This window comes from Chrysemys picta, chromosome 8 (genome assembly GCF_011386835.1).
Source record: "Chrysemys picta bellii isolate R12L10 chromosome 8, ASM1138683v2, whole genome shotgun sequence".
Classification (NCBI taxonomy): domain Eukaryota; kingdom Metazoa; phylum Chordata; order Testudines; family Emydidae; genus Chrysemys; species Chrysemys picta.
Genome location: NC_088798.1, coordinates 23,783,441 through 23,799,714, shown reverse-complemented (window position 1 = coordinate 23,799,714; position 16,274 = coordinate 23,783,441). Strand labels below are relative to the sequence as shown.

Sequence of the window (16,274 nt, the reverse complement as noted above, 5' to 3'; positions counted from 1 at the left end):
GAGTTGAATTGGAGTGTCCACCGACAGCTCTAGGAGAGTGGTATACCAGTGCTGTCTGGGCCACGCTGGGGCGACCAAAATCAGACGTGCTCTGTCCCTGCGCAGTTTGATTAGGACCCTGTGGACTAACGGGAAAGGAGGAAAGGCATAGCATAGGTGATCCTTCCACTGTATTAGGAAGGCGTCTGACAGGGAACCCGGAGAGCATTCTTGGAGAGAGCAGAACACCTGGCATTTTCGATTCTCGCGAGAGCCGAATAGGTCTATCAGGGGAAAGCCCCACTTCAGGAAGACAGAGTGGATGACGTCCGGGCGAACCGACCACTCGTGAGCCTGGAATGATCTGCTGAGGTGGTCCGCTAAGGTGTTCTGGACTCCTGGGAGAAACGACGCCAACAGATGGATGAGTGGGCTATGCAGAATTCCCACAGACGAGTGGCCTCCTGACAACGGGGGGACGACCAGGCTCCCCCTTGCTTGTTGATGTAAAACATGGCCGTTGTGTTGTCTGTGAGGACTGCAACACAATGGCCTTGAATGCGCTCTCGGAATGCTTGACACGCCAGGCGCACTGCTCTGAGTTCCTGTATGTTGATGTGGAGGGATAACTCTCCTGCCGACCATAGCTTCTGTGTATGGAAGGTTCCCAAGGTGGGCTCCCCATCCCAGGGATGACGGATCCATGACTAGGGACACGGAGGGCTGCAGGGCGTGGAATTGCACCCCTTTGCACACTGATTTGGGGTCCAGCCACCAGCCTAGAGAGGCTAATATCCCTGGTGGGATGGTAACCACCGTGATCAAGCTGTCCTGACTTGGGCGGTATACTGTTGATAGCCAGGTTTAGAGTGAAAGTAGTTGCAGCCTGGCATGCCTGGTCACATACGTGCAACAGGCCATGTGTCCCAGGAGGCATAGGCATGTTTTCACGGTCGAGGTCGGGAAGCTTTGCAGGCTGTGGATGATGTTCGCCAGGGACTGGAAGCATGCTTCCGGCAGAAGTGCCCAGGTAGGCCTGAGTCTAAGACTGCTCCTATGAATTCTATCCTCTGGGTTGGTACCAGAGTGGATTTCGCGACATTGAACAGGAGGCCCAGTCAATTGAACATGTTCATGGTGAGCTGAACATGAGACTGCACCTGATCCCTGGAGTGACCCCTAATAAGCCAGTCGTCGAGATATGGGAACACTTGGATCCATTGTCGATGAAGGGAGGCAGCCACAACAGCCATGCACTTGGTAAACACCCTGGGGGCTGTGGACAGGCCGAAAGGAAGGACGGTGAATTGAAAGTGCTGTTGATTGACCACAAAGCAAAGGAAGCAGGACGGGGAAGGGTGGGGGGAGCTAATTCCGAACGCGGTGTCGGACCAGTCGGTGCCGCGGGGCACTCCGCACCGAAGACGATGGTGCCAAGTCCCGGCGTGCAGAGGAAGGGACTGGGCTATATGCCGCCTCCATAAGGCGCTGCTTCAGTCTGAAGTCCTACTCCTTTTTGGTCCCGCGCCATGAAGGCGCCATTCCAGGGAGCGCCTCAGCCGACCCACCGAGTATTGCTAGGGTAAAAATCTCCCGACGATCGTGCACACGGCACGCACACACCTAATTGGAATCGATATGAGCAAGCACTTGAAGAAGAAGAATGTTATGCCTAACATGGCATTCCACAGGTGTGACCGAGGAAGTACCTTTTCAATCAGAAGTAACTTTCTGGGTTTGCAGCTGCAGAAGTTCATGGTGCTCCTGAAGGTCATGAGCTGCAGACTCACTTGGACTGTATAAGGCTCTTTGGATTAGGTCATATTTTAGACCTTGTAACTTCTTATGCATACATGTTCATGCTACAGTCTAACCTGCATTATTTCTCTGTTTTGGTGGCTCAAAAGATACATATTTAAACCAGCTTTTCCTTTTCACATGAGATACTCATTGTGACAGGGTGTACCACGTGTTTGACGCCCTCCCACCTTGGCTAATCCTGCCCCAAGCAGGTTTCCTTCTGGTGGAAAAGAGCAGTGAGTTTAGATACTCCACTGGCTGCCAAGAGAGTCCACCAGGTTCAGCAGCTGGCAGAACCATCAAGAATTGGTCTTCCAGCAGCTAGAAGGATCAGGAGCAGAAAGTCAAACAGGGCACAACAGACAAGGTAAAAAGGACTGTCTGCTTCCCCTGAGAGAGGGGCTAGTTCTTCTGGGTGAAGCTGAAAGAGGAGAGGAAGGATGTCCCCTGTCTTGACCCAAAAGTCTGTGCTGCCTGGGTCAGGAGGCAACTTTGATTTAAAGTACAACTGAATTTTGCTGCTAGTTTCTTATCTAGGACAGGATTAACATCTACATATACCTAACAAGATCAATTATTATGTATTGTTTCAAATTGTATTATTTTCAGTAGTGCCCAAAGGCCCCAAATTAGGATTTTGGCTCCAGTATACAGGTGATAAGGTGCTGTACAAAAAAATAGAAAGACATAAGCCCTGTCTAAAATCTCTTTCAGTCTAAGACAAAATGCAACCAGTGTGACAAACAACTGAAAGGAGGTGGTAGGGGAATGGGAGTAACTATAATAAATTAATGAGACTTCATCGACTTAATAGTTCTGAACCATCTAATACATTTTTGTTTGGGCTGTGGCTGCCTAACCTATCCATCATTAGCTGCTTAGTTTTTTGGTGGCATTACAGCAGAAATAAGTCTTAAGGAGGGATTTGTAGGAGGAGAAGATAGTGGCCTTAACATATTAATTCAGGGATGGTGTTCCATGCATAAGGGGTGGCATGAAAGAAAGTGCAACAATGGTTGAAGCCAATATCATTGGCAAAGCAGAGGTCACAACACAATAAGAAAAGTATGGATAACAGAGGGGCATTGTAGTGAAGGGCACTGAAGACAGTGGGGCCAGAAGATGGGAAGTTGATGGAGGGGTAAAATCAGAGTGACAGGTAAAGGGAGATGATCTTAGCAGATATGTTTTGTATGGACTGAAGGGTGAATGTGCTGTCAGGGAAGCCAGCAAAAAGGAGGTTACAGCAATCAAAATGTGAGATAATGAGGAACATGTTTTTGCAGTGTGTACAGTATGAAAAAGGGCAGATTTTAAAAACATTAGAGCAAAACACAGCAGGAGTTGGACAGAGCTTGATGTGGGAGCATGGGAGAAGAAAGAATCAAAGACGATACAGGTTATGTTTGAGTGACAGGGAAGACAGTGATGTCAACAGTCAAGGAAAATGCAGAAAGGACTTGAAAGGAGTTCCATTTTTATCATGTTAATTCTAAGATGGAGACAATTAAGAGGGGATGTCAGATTGAGAGTGAGACTGAAATACAGGATTGCATGGATGGAGACAAATCAAAATTAGAAAGGTAACTTTGAGGATCAAGGCCAAGGACAGGGTCATAGTGGAACCCCAAAGGAGAGTGGGAAAAGGGAGGAGAAAGAATCCAGACACAAATAAATACACTATTACCGAAGAGAAAACTCACTTGCTATCATGAGTTGATAGAATCTTTTAAGAGAGACAGCTTCAAAAATGAGTATCCAATGTACAAAAAAGCCAGCATAAATGATGTTACTCTTCACATTAACAACGCTACTTTATTTTTTGTATTACTCTTGGTATGAACAAACTGCAGCTATCAATCAGAGATTTCCTGCTATTATTTATAAAAACTTCTGACAAAAAAGGACATCAATAATAATCTTCATCATTATGTAAAATACTACCATATACAGCAACCAAAAGTATTCAAAATTACCTTAGCATAGGTTGTATTGTCCGCAAATTGGGATAATACCACTTCAGGGTTTTTTAAGTCAATACTAGCCATTCCTACTTCACCTCTGGCAAGTCCTCTCCCTTCTACTACAGCTACAATAACGGATGCAACCAAATGAGCAGAGACAGCAGATGAGGATGTAACTGCAAAACAGTAGTATACGTTTATAGTTATGACCCAGTTCATGATAGAGTGAACAATGTATGTACTTATATCCCCCACTCACAAAGAAGCAAAAGTCTAGCAATTGTCCAAATTTACCTAAAAATTTAAAGTACAAGTTTCTGGATTCTACATTTGATGTACTATGCAGAGAATGAGCCATATTATCAATTATTTGAACACCATGTATATATGTGAAAAAATAAAGAACAGAGCACATGTACACAAATAGGGGGTGAACACGAAGAATGACTTTTTAAAGGTGCAAATATGTGTAGAAAATACAGTGCATGAGCACTATTTCTGCATTATGAAAAACAGGTGAAGAATAGAAGGGCTATTACGATCATTAAGCATTTGTAATTTTAAATACAAAACTGAGGGCAGCTATTATTGCTAATCAAATTTAGACAAATTAAAATATGGAGAGAGACACTGAAATTAAAGGTAGTTTTCCATTAAAAGTTTTCCATCTTTAAGACAGCAGGGGGAAGAGATGGCAGGAAACAGAACAATTTGCATTTTAACAAACACAAGTAGGGGCATGGAGCCTCCTTCACCACCAGACTCGATGTTGCTTTTCTTACTGCTTGAATAAACTTTACTCTGAAGGGTAACCCTCAGAAGAATCCATTTAAAAGGTTCACTGGACTATAAAAAAAGGGGTAGAGAACCTCACATTCTCTTTCACCTAAAACAAAGGCACCAGAACCTTTGATGAAGTAAAAGGTAATTTATGATCTTGCTGGAAAACCAGGGGTGAGAAAGGCCATCTTAAACAAAACCTTGAACCAAACCTTGCTAGATTAAGTTTTAGACTTTTAGATGCATGTTTTCACTTTTATTTGTTTGTAACCATTTCTAACTGCTATCTCTTATACCTGAATTCACTTAAAATCCTATCTTCTTTTGTTAATAAACTTGTTTTATTTTTAATCTAAACCAATCCAGTGCCGTGTTTAAACTGAACTGTTAGGTAACTCCATCTAAAGTAACAAACTACTGAATATTGACTTCTTACAGGGACAATGTACCTTAATATCTGAACTATCCAGGAGAGGGCTGGTCATTGCAGAACACACGTTTTTGGGAAAATCCGGGAGTCAGAGTGTGTTGGGGTCATCTTGCAAGTAGTAAACAAGGCTTGTGGAAGCCAGTGTGTGACTGGTGTGTTGCTGGCAAGCTGCTGGGGTCAGAGCTTGCCGCCCCAGGCATGCGCTTGCAGCGCTGGTGCCTGGAGCTGCCCCTGCTTCTCTCTCAACCCTTCCATGCCCCCTCACACAGCTCTCAGCACTACTTCAAGAGGCTATCAAGCCAGTTCCAGAGCTTCTAGATGTCCTGTATTATCATGTCCCAGAATTGAACACTGGGAAGGGGGAGAATCTCCATTGTGATTGGGTTTGGGGATGGAGCAGCAGTAGCAAAAAGGGGGGGGATTATTTGGGGGAACAAGCTGCTACTTTCTTGCTCTCCCTTTGATCCTGCTGGATCTTCACAGCCATAGGATTCTGCTATGTGGCAAGGGGTGGGTTGTTCTCAGCTAGTGGAATGCTAACCAGCAGGCAACCCTTAGCAACACACCTGAAGGCATGGCTCCATCATTTGAGAAATATTGCGGTAGACTACAGGGCACCATAGACAAGACACTTAACTAAACTGAGACACAGAGAAGTTTAGTTTATATACCTATTCTTTGGCAAATTGATTCTAGGAATATTACATTTAGACAGTATTCTTTATTAAAAGGTACAAATGGCAAACCATAAGCACATTTAAATAGCTTTGTTTAGTGTCTGGGATTATTTGTTTCACATTTAATGTTATGTATTTCCAAAGAACAGGCTAGTGGAGAAATTACTAATGACTTCTTTTCAAGAAAATTGTGGGTGAGGTAATATCTTTGACACACCTTGTCTCTCTAATAACCTGGGATCAACATAGCTACAACACTGCAAACAAGAAAACTGTGACCACCAGAGTTCTTGACAGACCCTAATCCTGTTTGAAGCCACTATAAAACAATTGTCCAGAAAATATGTCATTAATTAGAAGGTGATTCTGAAATGTAAAAGACCTTCAAATTAGGCTAAGAAAAATTCTTGCATATGGTAGATACATCACATTCAAGCTTTATTTACAGCAATTCCACAGTATGTAGCTTTTATGGCACAGAGAGATTTACTGAGATATCAAACAATTTGAAACTGAAAGTGAATTATTGCTAAATCCCAGAACTGTCAAAAAGTCAATACGTTAGATTCTTTGCTAGAAAGAAAGTTCTTTGCTCTGCCTTTGTGGTATCAGGCAGTGTTCTCATCAATCTTTTTCATTTTTTTTAATCAAATATTCTTCTAGAAGGCAACATCTTCATCAATCTTTTTTCTTTTATCAGTCAAACTTGCTATCACAGTAGTCAACCTCTTCATCAACTTGTCATTTCTCCCTTTTGTCCACTTCACTATTAACCTTTTATCAATTTATTGCCAGATTTGGATATAGTATAATAGTTTAAATCAAAGCTAATTCAAAATAAAAGCTAAATAAAAGTTACAGTAATATTACTACTTACTTTACAGATATAGTATATTTCATTCTGAAGGATCCCAAAGCACTTCACATAGTAAATCCTTACACCAGCTCTGAACTGAAGTCATCACTGAGATGGAGGGCGTTAGCCAGCTAATACAGAGCAATATGATATGAAACAATTATGTGCAAGGGGACATTTTGGTCCAGATATTAGACCAAACTTTTTAAAAAAAAATACTTTCCCCATTTAGGTATTTATAACATGACCAAGTAGTATCTGAATGCAACCCAAAATTCAAACACCTAGCAGTCTGAAAGTTTAATATCCCCCACTTGCTTTGTGATGCGAATGTATGCAGATGTTCATGTCAATGTTTCCTTTTTCCTCTCCACCATCATCTTCATTTATTGTTCAATTTCAAGGAAGTTGTTGTGGGAAAGCTCATGTAAATAAATGGGTTATATTTTGTTCTGTAGGTGGTAAGATTTATGCTCATTCTCAGAAGGGAGTTCCACAGCACTGGGTCTACTGGAAAGAAGCCACAATCCTCTACATTTGTGAGTTTCCTTCGGGATGCACTCACAACTCCAATGTCCCTGAGAAGCACAGGTCAGCTCACAAACAGCCTCAAAGATCAAGATCAGAAATTTACATCGGATTAGTTATTGAACCACGTGCCACTGTAGTGTCTGAAGCACCATGGTGTTTTTGATGTGCAATGTTGATTAGAAGGTGGATTGCTTCATGTTGTGCTATCTAGAACATCTTAATAAGCAAAGGTATGAGACATTGCTGTAGTAGGGTGGAAGCAATAAATATTCAGATCATAAGTGGGAAAGCTGTGTTTTACATGAGGGAAATGCAGAGCTGGGAGTCATTGGGACACTACTGAAGCTGGAGTCTGTGGCAGTTCACAACCTATCCTGAGATTTAACATGTGTCAAATGGGATGTGGGAAAGGAACTGAGCCTCCTGGAACTGTACAAGGGAGTGTCCTTGAGAAGCTGATGCCCACCACAACCCCCTCTTCTGCCTGAGAGGAAGATTTTGAGCCAACATAGTGCCGAGAGTCTTTGCTGGTGCCGGGTTGTTCCGGTGCCAGAGGCGCGCTTCGGACCGACGGCGCCTGATCTGCGCACGGTGCCAAGGGCACCGGGCTAAGTGTCGCTTCCATTAGGAGCTGTTTTAAACGAAAGTCCCACTCCTTTTTTGTCCCAGGCTTGAAAGCCTTACAAATGCGGCACTTATCTGGTTGATGGGATTCCCCCAGACACTTCAAGCAGGAGTCGTGGGGGGTCTCCCGTAGGCATCAGCTTGAGACAGGCCGAGCAAGGCTTGAAACCCGGAGACCTAGGCATGGGCCCTGGTACTGGGGAGGAGGGAAGGGGATAAACCCCGTTTCCTCCAAGTACTATCTACACTATCTACAAAACTTACTATTAACTACACTATAACTGTTAAAACTACACTAAACAACTATCTACAGTACAACGAGTAAAGAATGGAGATCAGCTATGCCGCACTCCACAGTTCCAATGACTGTCACGGGTGGTAAGAAGGAACTGAGGGGGTGCTGGGTCGGCAGGGGCATATATCTGGCGCCATAAGGGCGCCACTCCAGGGGGCGCCTCAGCCAACCCACCGACTGTTGCTAGGGTAAAAATCTTCCGACGATCGTGCACGTGGCACGAGGACACCTAATTGGAATCGATATGAGCAAGCATTTGAAGAAGAATGGCTAAATCCTCTATGTCAGCATTCAGACTTGAAGTTCATGGGAGTCTAGTAATTCCAAATAATGTGCTCAGACCACTGAGACACATAATTTATGGAAAATTGCCAGAATATGTCTTTAAAGAGAAATGCACACATGCATGTTTAGAAGACACACTTCAGTGATGGTTCATAAATTATACAATGTCAAGCATCATCTTCTGGCTTTGTTCACCCTCATTCTCATATTTCACTTTCACTATTGTCATCTTACATAAAGGTAAAATGTCTTACTTTCCTCCCCTTTGAATTATTCCATACCACTGTACAGTGCCTCTCTTATCAGAAGACAGAGAAGGAACATTTAATATTTTTGAATACTGCCAGCTCACTGTATATACCTGTCCTGCCAGTTCAATACTTCAGATGAAACTTAGAATGTAGCAATTTCTTCAAATATGCTAATTTTGCAGAAAATAAGGCACAACAGTCTTTAATTTACCAGAGCCAACTTGAAAAGGAGGTGGTCTGGATTGATATGAAACACTTGAAGAAATTTTAAAGGTGTGAAACCCAACCTTTAACTTGCACATGTCCAGATATTTACAACTTCCTAGTACAATTCATGTAAAAAAAAAAAAAAAAAAAAAAAGGAATTAGTGTCTTACAGATACCAGCAGAATCCAATGACAGAGGAAGTGGCCCACACAAATGGAAGGGTACTGCACCTATTGAAAACTTAAGATATCCAACCTATACTGTTCTGTAAATTCTGGGGTCCAGGACTGGGACACCACCTTGCATATTTTAAGAAAGAACACCTTCACTGTCTTGGCCCAAGAGAGAGACAATGATCTTGTGCAATGAGCTTTGAAAGAGACTGCTACTTCCTTGCCTCTCCTGATGCATATCTCTATCATAAATTCCTTAATCCAGACTGGTAAAGTAGACTTCAAAGCTATTTGTCCCTCTTGTGACATCCATGTGTCACAAAAAGCATTTCCAATTGCCTGAAGGTAGCTGCTCTATTGTAAGGAATCCTGAGAAGCAATCCTTTTAAAAATTAAAAAATAAGTTGCAAAAATAAGGGAATTTGAAGTTTAGAGCTTCTAGTCATAATCATGCATATACAATTTGGATGGAGAAAATGCATATTATAAATCTGAAAAGAATAGAATATTTGAGGTTACTGTCAGAAGAGGATGGAGCCAGCAAGGGATGAAGTTGCCCCATGCAAGACCTCTACTCTTAATGAGCTGATCCCCAAAATTCTTATCCAGAGAATCGCCTGAATTTCTTCTGATGTGAAATAATCACTGCACACACAACAAAAGGTTTCCAACATATGTTGGAGAGGTGGTTCCTTTCTTGTAGTACATTATAGTACTAGTAGTATTGTAGTAGTTTCACCCAGTCCAATTAACCATTTTTTCTTGAGTATGGGGAGATCAATACTAAACAGTAAATCTGAAGTACAATGCATTTTTACTGAGTATCAGACTTAACAGATTTTCTGACACTGGTAGTTTGAATTAATGGAAGAATAAATAGTGTAATTAGAAGAAATTAACAATGGAGCTAGGAGGACAGGAAGAAAAGGAAAAGTAAGAGATGGAGAGAAAAAAAATAGCTATAGATTAGGAAATTTTATGCATTCATGATCTTAGATTTTAAAGTATTTCTTTCACAGGAATCCCACAGATCCATAAAACCGCAGAACGGTGTTACTGTGTAAGGCAGAGGAGAGATTAGAATTGTTTTTTCTTTGTTTTAAATTACATGACACAGATCAAGTTCTAATTTGGAAAAAGGGAAAGAGTTCAAATAATTAAAATTAAATTAAGGGGATGCAGGGCCCAAATGTGCAGGATGCCCAGTGCCCTCACTTCCTTTGGACCACAGTGGATATTTAGAGCACTCCCTATTACACAGGATCAATCATTCAGAGAGGGAAACCAAGTAGTAACTGTTGAATGCATACATACACATACCATGTATGGGAGCATTACTTCCTTGCTCAGAAAACCTCCTTAGGTGATCAACAGACCCAGTACATTTTTTCTTATCTTGGGAAACAAATTATAAATAATGTATTTTGTGTCAGGATAGTCAAAATCAGCTGACACGCTACTGTTATCAGTTTCTGACCAAACTCTTCAGTAGTTTTAGGCATACAGAGTTGCAGGCCTTTGCTCATGAAATTAATTTCCTCTGTTTGCTAATATTTGACAAATTTCAGGTTACAGCATAAGATATATATCTGAAGACAGGAGGTTGTTTTAATCATATGCCAGTGAAGCAAATATATCCATTTCATGCAGGCACTTTTTGAATTTTAACTGTATGTTTTTAATTCTGAGTTGCCCATGTGCTATAGCTATTATGTCATTTTTCCACATTTCAGAAGCAATCTCTCTTTGTCAAGCGCTTTGTTTTCCCAATTAATTTGTGCAAACTTTAGTTCTAAAACTTACCATTTAATAATGTTTCTGGTGAGACTTAACCCTGTTTTGACAGACGTTATGCATTTTTTGAATATGAGGGCATTCAAACCCGGCACTTCCCTGGGACCCGTTGCTGGCTACTTTTCAAATTATGTCCTTAAACTAATATCTAGTAGAGGTACTTTTTATTTTGATAGAATACATTCTCTTTATATTTTATTCCATTTTGGTTTCACTGGATGACAAAAAGGTAAACTATTCTATTTCTGTCATTAAATGTGAAGACAATAAAAAAGGACTTAAAGCAATCTTCCTGGAAAACTAAAGCTGTTCATATGTTCTATATTTCTCACAACCATAACATAACTTTGCAGTGCCCTCTACTGTGCATCTCAGCAACTTCTTTTGATACCATGAACCAGAGATAAACATGTCCACGAAAACAAAGGAAGCCACCGCAGGTCAGAAGCAAGCAGCAAATTTGAAAATGCTGTGGAAATAAATAAATACACAAATTTGTGTGCCTGCAGTCAGACAATCTGTGCTTGGGATTAAGTTTTCTTTCATATCTCATTGCTTCCTCTCCTCCAATGATCCAAGAACTGTTAGCCAAAACTGGAGAAACCAAGTGATACAATCTTGATACAGATTTGGGGGGAAATGGATTTTTTTTAAAGGATCCCTTTACCGCTATAAGAAGAACAGGAGGACTTGTGGCACCTTAGAGACTAACAAATTTATTAGAGCATAAGCTTTCGTGGACTACAGCCCACTTCTTCAGCTTATGCTCTAATAAATTTGTTAGTCTCTAAGGTGCCACAAGTCCTCCTGTTCTTCTTTTTGCGGATACAGACTAACACGGCTGCTACTCTGAAACTTTACCGCTATGTTGTCTATTGAGGCTGTAAACTCTCAGGCATTAAGTAATAACAATAATAAGGATAACAAAAGCTATTCTATAACTATCCCCTAGCCTCAGATAAAATTTCCAAAGTCACAACCAAAAGTCTGTGCTTAAACTGTATATGGGACAATTTGTGTTCTTCTGACTTAACCAAATGCTTGAAGATGAGAAGAAAGCAAGTAAGATGCAGGCATATGAGTTGAAACAGGTAGATTCTACCAAGAGCATCTAGTCATACATAAGGCTATGATTTAATCATGGGTATTTTTAGTAAAAGTCATGGGCAGGCCATGGGCAATAAACGAAAATTTACAGCCCGTGACCTGTCCAGGACTTTTACTAAAAATACCCATGACTAAATCTTGGGGGGGGGGGCCTGCTAGGGGAGGATGTTGGGGGGGGGGCTGCCGCTGCTGGGGGCGGGGTGCCCAGGGCCAGCAACATCAGCTGCCAGGGATGGCCCGAGCAGTGGCTGCTCCAGCCACCTGCCCAGAGACTGCTGCCGGGGCCTCCCAACCAGCGGTTGGTGTGGCTGTCCCTCGGGCCATTCCAGCAGTGGCTGGTGTGGCTGTCCCAGGGCCACCTGAGCAGCTGGCCCTAGAGTCAGCTGCTTGGGCGACCCTGGGTCAGACACACGGGCTGCCTGCAGAAGTCACGGAGGTCACAGAATCAGTGACTTCCGCGACATCCATGAGAGACGGATCCCTAATCATACAGCACAAAAATGGTGTCTTGCTCACAAGAGCAAAGCCATCCACCAGTATTTTCACTTACAAGGCAACACCTATAAACTCCACCTACACCCCAAAACAATCTAAGCATATTATTTCTAAAAATAAAATATATTTAACTCCAAAAAATCTGATTCTACTATTTCTCCTGAGTTTGGACAGGCTTAGTGTGGAGGGATACAGGAGGGGCTGAGACGGTTCTGTGTGGTGCAATATGGGTGTGGGCGGCTCTGCAGAGGGGCTCGTTGCGGCGGTTTGGATGTAGAGGGAATGGGATCCAGGTCAAATGGTTGGGGCTCAACAAGGGGAGGTCTGGGTGTGGAGGAATGGGGCTCAGCAGCGGGTCTTGGTGTGGGGGGATTGATGGGGTGAGAGTCTGGGTACATCTGGTTGGGGCTCAGTGGGGTGGGGACCCGAGTGTGGGGAGTCTGACGGAGTGGTCCAAGTGCAGGGGGGGGCTCATCAGAGTGGGAGTTTGCATGTGGGGGGGGGTCTCAGCCAGGGTGTGGTCTGGATGGAGGGGTGGGGGTCCAGATCCAGGGGGGAGGGTCTCAGGAGGGAGTCTGGGTTCAGGGGGCTCAGTGGGGGGATTCTGGGTGTGGGGGGTGAGGCTCAGTGGGGGGCCAGGTATGGGGAGTCTGGATACCTAGGGGGTTGGGCAGATGGGAGAGCAGCTCTTTCCCTGCAGCTGAGGAGTGATGGGGGCAGGGGTGGGGAGGGTGCAGAGCTTCCTGCAGCTGGGTGGGTTTCTGGGAATAGGTCCGGCCTGCTCCTTGTAAGGGAAGAGGAAGTCATGTCCTCCCCTGCCTTCAGCCCATCTGGGACTAGTAGCTGAGCCCGGCAAAGAGTAAGAGCAACCGGCCAGGGCATCCTCAGGCCCACCCCCCACCATGCAGTGATTTACCTCTCCACTGGCTGCTCCGGATGCCCGAAAAGACACACCCAGGCTGCTGGGGAGGGGTACATGATCACTCTTGAAGCTTCCCTTTGCTTCCCTGTCAGAAGTCAGTTTTCTGAGAGGAAGTCAAGAAATCTGCAGGGGACATGAATTCTGCATGTGTGCAGTGGCACAGAATTCTCCCAAGAGTAATTTTAGTATCAGAAGACCCAACACCTAATATTAACAGAAACTCTGTCCAAGGGGCTGTCATGTTCTGGGGTGCAATCCAGGGCAGTGAGGGGTTATGTCACTGCTTGCCCTGTAACCGTGAGTGACTCAAAATGCTCTGCTGCTGGAGCTCCCTCATCTGGAGGCTTCCAACCAGCAAACATGCATGCACTGAGTTTGTGTATGTTAAGCAGCCCTGGTTCAGCACTCTGATTCCAGCAGCCTCCTTGTTATACTACTGCCACACTCTTTGTTGTGAAAGAACTCCTTGAGACGAACTAGAAGAATTCTGCTGCTAACTCCTTCACATGTTAGTGGATTCTGGATGAGAGCTTTGCACTAGCAAAAGTAAAAATTACTCTTCCTAAAAGTAATGGGGACAAAGCTGATTTTGTTGTTGTCTGACAAGATAAAAAAATATAGAGTACAAATTTAGGTAAAGTTACCTTAGTAAAGTTACCATAGACTCACCAACATGTCCATACACTTACACCAAAACTAAATAATTTGAGAGAATATTTAAATTCCAATTATATCAATTATTTTGAAGAAGAATGCAAGAAAATGTAGCTAATCAGTAACTAAAAAAATATTTTTCTTATGTACATCTCCATCAATGCTAGGTATCCTATATAACGTAATACCCCCAAAATACATGAACATAAAAGTTAATGTTAAGTATGTTACTATGTAACATTAAATTGTTAAATTATATTTAAAAAAATAAGGCTACAGATTTAAAGAGAGCTACTCCTATAAAAATATCAACTCTACCTGAATATCCCATGAGAGGAGTCCTGCTTCTACAACCTGATCTACTAGAAGAGAGGGGTGTTTTTCCTATCCAGGCACTATTTAGACCTCTTGCAGAAGAAGAGCTTGTAAAATTCATTGTGCTAACATTTTCTGCATACGAACTCTTGTCCCCAAAGTATGAATCTATGAAAAAAAGTCAGAGCATCTCTTGAAAAGATAATGCATAGATCACTTTGCTATTTAAGTCACACAAACTCCATAAAATAAAATTAACACAATCAGACATGAATTGTTTTGTTTGAAAAGCAATACAAATAAGGAAAAATAGTTAAAAGACTGTTAAGACATCTTAATGGAGAAAGGTTAATATATACAGTCACAGAACCCAGGGAGTTTGCTGAATTGATATTAATATTTATATAATCCAAGTATAAAAAGAGAAAAAGTAAACTTCAGTAGGATGCTATTTTGGAAACCAACTCATATTGATATGGTAATTTCTCCTTAATGTCATTACTTTATACTGACAGCAAATTCCCTGCTTAGGATGTTATACTAATATTATGTGATAAAAAGCCAGATACAATGCATAATTTCATATTTGAGGGATTTCTGGGCCTATAAAAGGGGCTGCTCTATTTGTCAGATTTTCTACCTTCAGTTGCCCGTCTATTTCAATAATAATATCTGAAGTTGCACAAAGTGCTTGTGAAAATTCCCAAGTCTGAAAAGGGTCATAAAAAGAATGTATTTGCCTAATACTGAACACACATTTTAAAGGGTAATAAAAACGAAGAGAAAGAACCATATTCAAAAACTCATTCAGTTAAATTATCTTCTTCTGCCTATATGGTTCAACTCAAAGTCATATAATTTAAAATTTAAGAACTGGTGGGCTTCCGGAATTTCTATTTTACTGATGAATTTTAAGATGGATCTGCACTGTAAATTCTAAGATGGTGCATTTACCTCAGAATCTGCTCTCATTTTAGTATACTAGAAACACTACAACAGCACAGATGCAGCGTAGACACTTACTACAACAAGAAAGGGGTTCTTTGGTTGCTATAGTAAATCCACCGCTCCAAGATAATTCTTTCATCGACCTAGCAAAGTCAACACCAGGGCTTAGTTCAGTTTAACCACATCACACGGGGCGTAAAATTTTTCACAGCTCAAAGTGATGTGTCACTTTGTAACAAAGAGCAGGCCATCTGTGTTTAAGATCTTTAGCTGATTTTAAATCTGTTCTCTTGAGATAAATGCACCAACGTATAGGAAAGTAAAGAATCATCTGAAATTAGATTTACATTTTTTGATCCATCTTGTGTTAAATAAAGCAAGAATATGTTTTGTCATATCCGAAGACCACATTAAATGTAAAAAAAAAAAAAAAAAAAAAAGCATTAACATAACAAGGTCTGTAAAAAAAACCACGGTTGTATCCTATGATATTTTATGAAAATATGGTACATTGGTCTATAATACATTGCACTTAGAAACTGCTAAATGCCTAATGGATTTCTTGAAATTATCTCCAGATGGTTGGCACAAAAATACACAGTTTACACCACCACATTTATGTAATAGAAATCTTGATCACAAAATACTATGACTGAAATACCATTAAAGGACTTGACCTTCACTAGTCCTTACTCCCTGGAATAACCCATAATATTTCCTATAAACAGTTGTTCCTGCAGTATACCAATTGTTGTACAGTGGCAATTGATTTTTTAAATGGCACCCACAATATTACTCATACAAGCTAGGGCTGAAGTAACAGTTTAAAAAACATAACACTTACCCCCTGCAGTATGTTAGTTATTTTCCTAATAATAAAATGGAGACCACCTGCTGAGGGGAAGATGGCCAGCTAAGTCCCAGTGGCAAAAGCCTGAAGTACCTCTCTACGCTCTTTAATCATTTCCATTAAATAATCTTTGACCCTAATGTCCTAATCTATTAACATAATCCTGCACATTGAAGCAAGGGGAAGTTTAGACAACACTACAGCAAATTGTGTCATGGGCTCCTACACCTCCACACAAGCCAGCACAACATTCCCATTCCACATACAAGAAAACAGGTAAGGTATCTCAAACAGATATTAGCTAAATGTTGACTTTTTAATGATACTCAATGTATAT

General features: G+C 41.7%; 1 protein-coding gene across 4 annotated transcripts in view; it reads right to left on the bottom strand.

Moving 5' to 3' along the window:
• Window positions 1-16,274, bottom strand: part of MSH4 (mutS homolog 4) — a 62,211-nt gene that overhangs the window by 40,187 nt on the left and 5,750 nt on the right. For 3 of the 4 annotated variants that reach the window (XM_008171285.4, XM_065555409.1, XM_065555411.1), the window contains exons 2-3: window positions 14,143-14,307; window positions 3,756-3,919 (exon numbers count right to left, since the gene is read on the bottom strand). In XM_008171285.4, the coding sequence (XP_008169507.4) occupies window positions 3,756-3,919; window positions 14,143-14,307 (329 nt within the window). The remainder of the gene's footprint in view (window positions 1-3,755; window positions 3,920-14,142; window positions 14,308-16,274) is intronic. The other variant, XM_065555410.1, reaches the window with a different exon arrangement.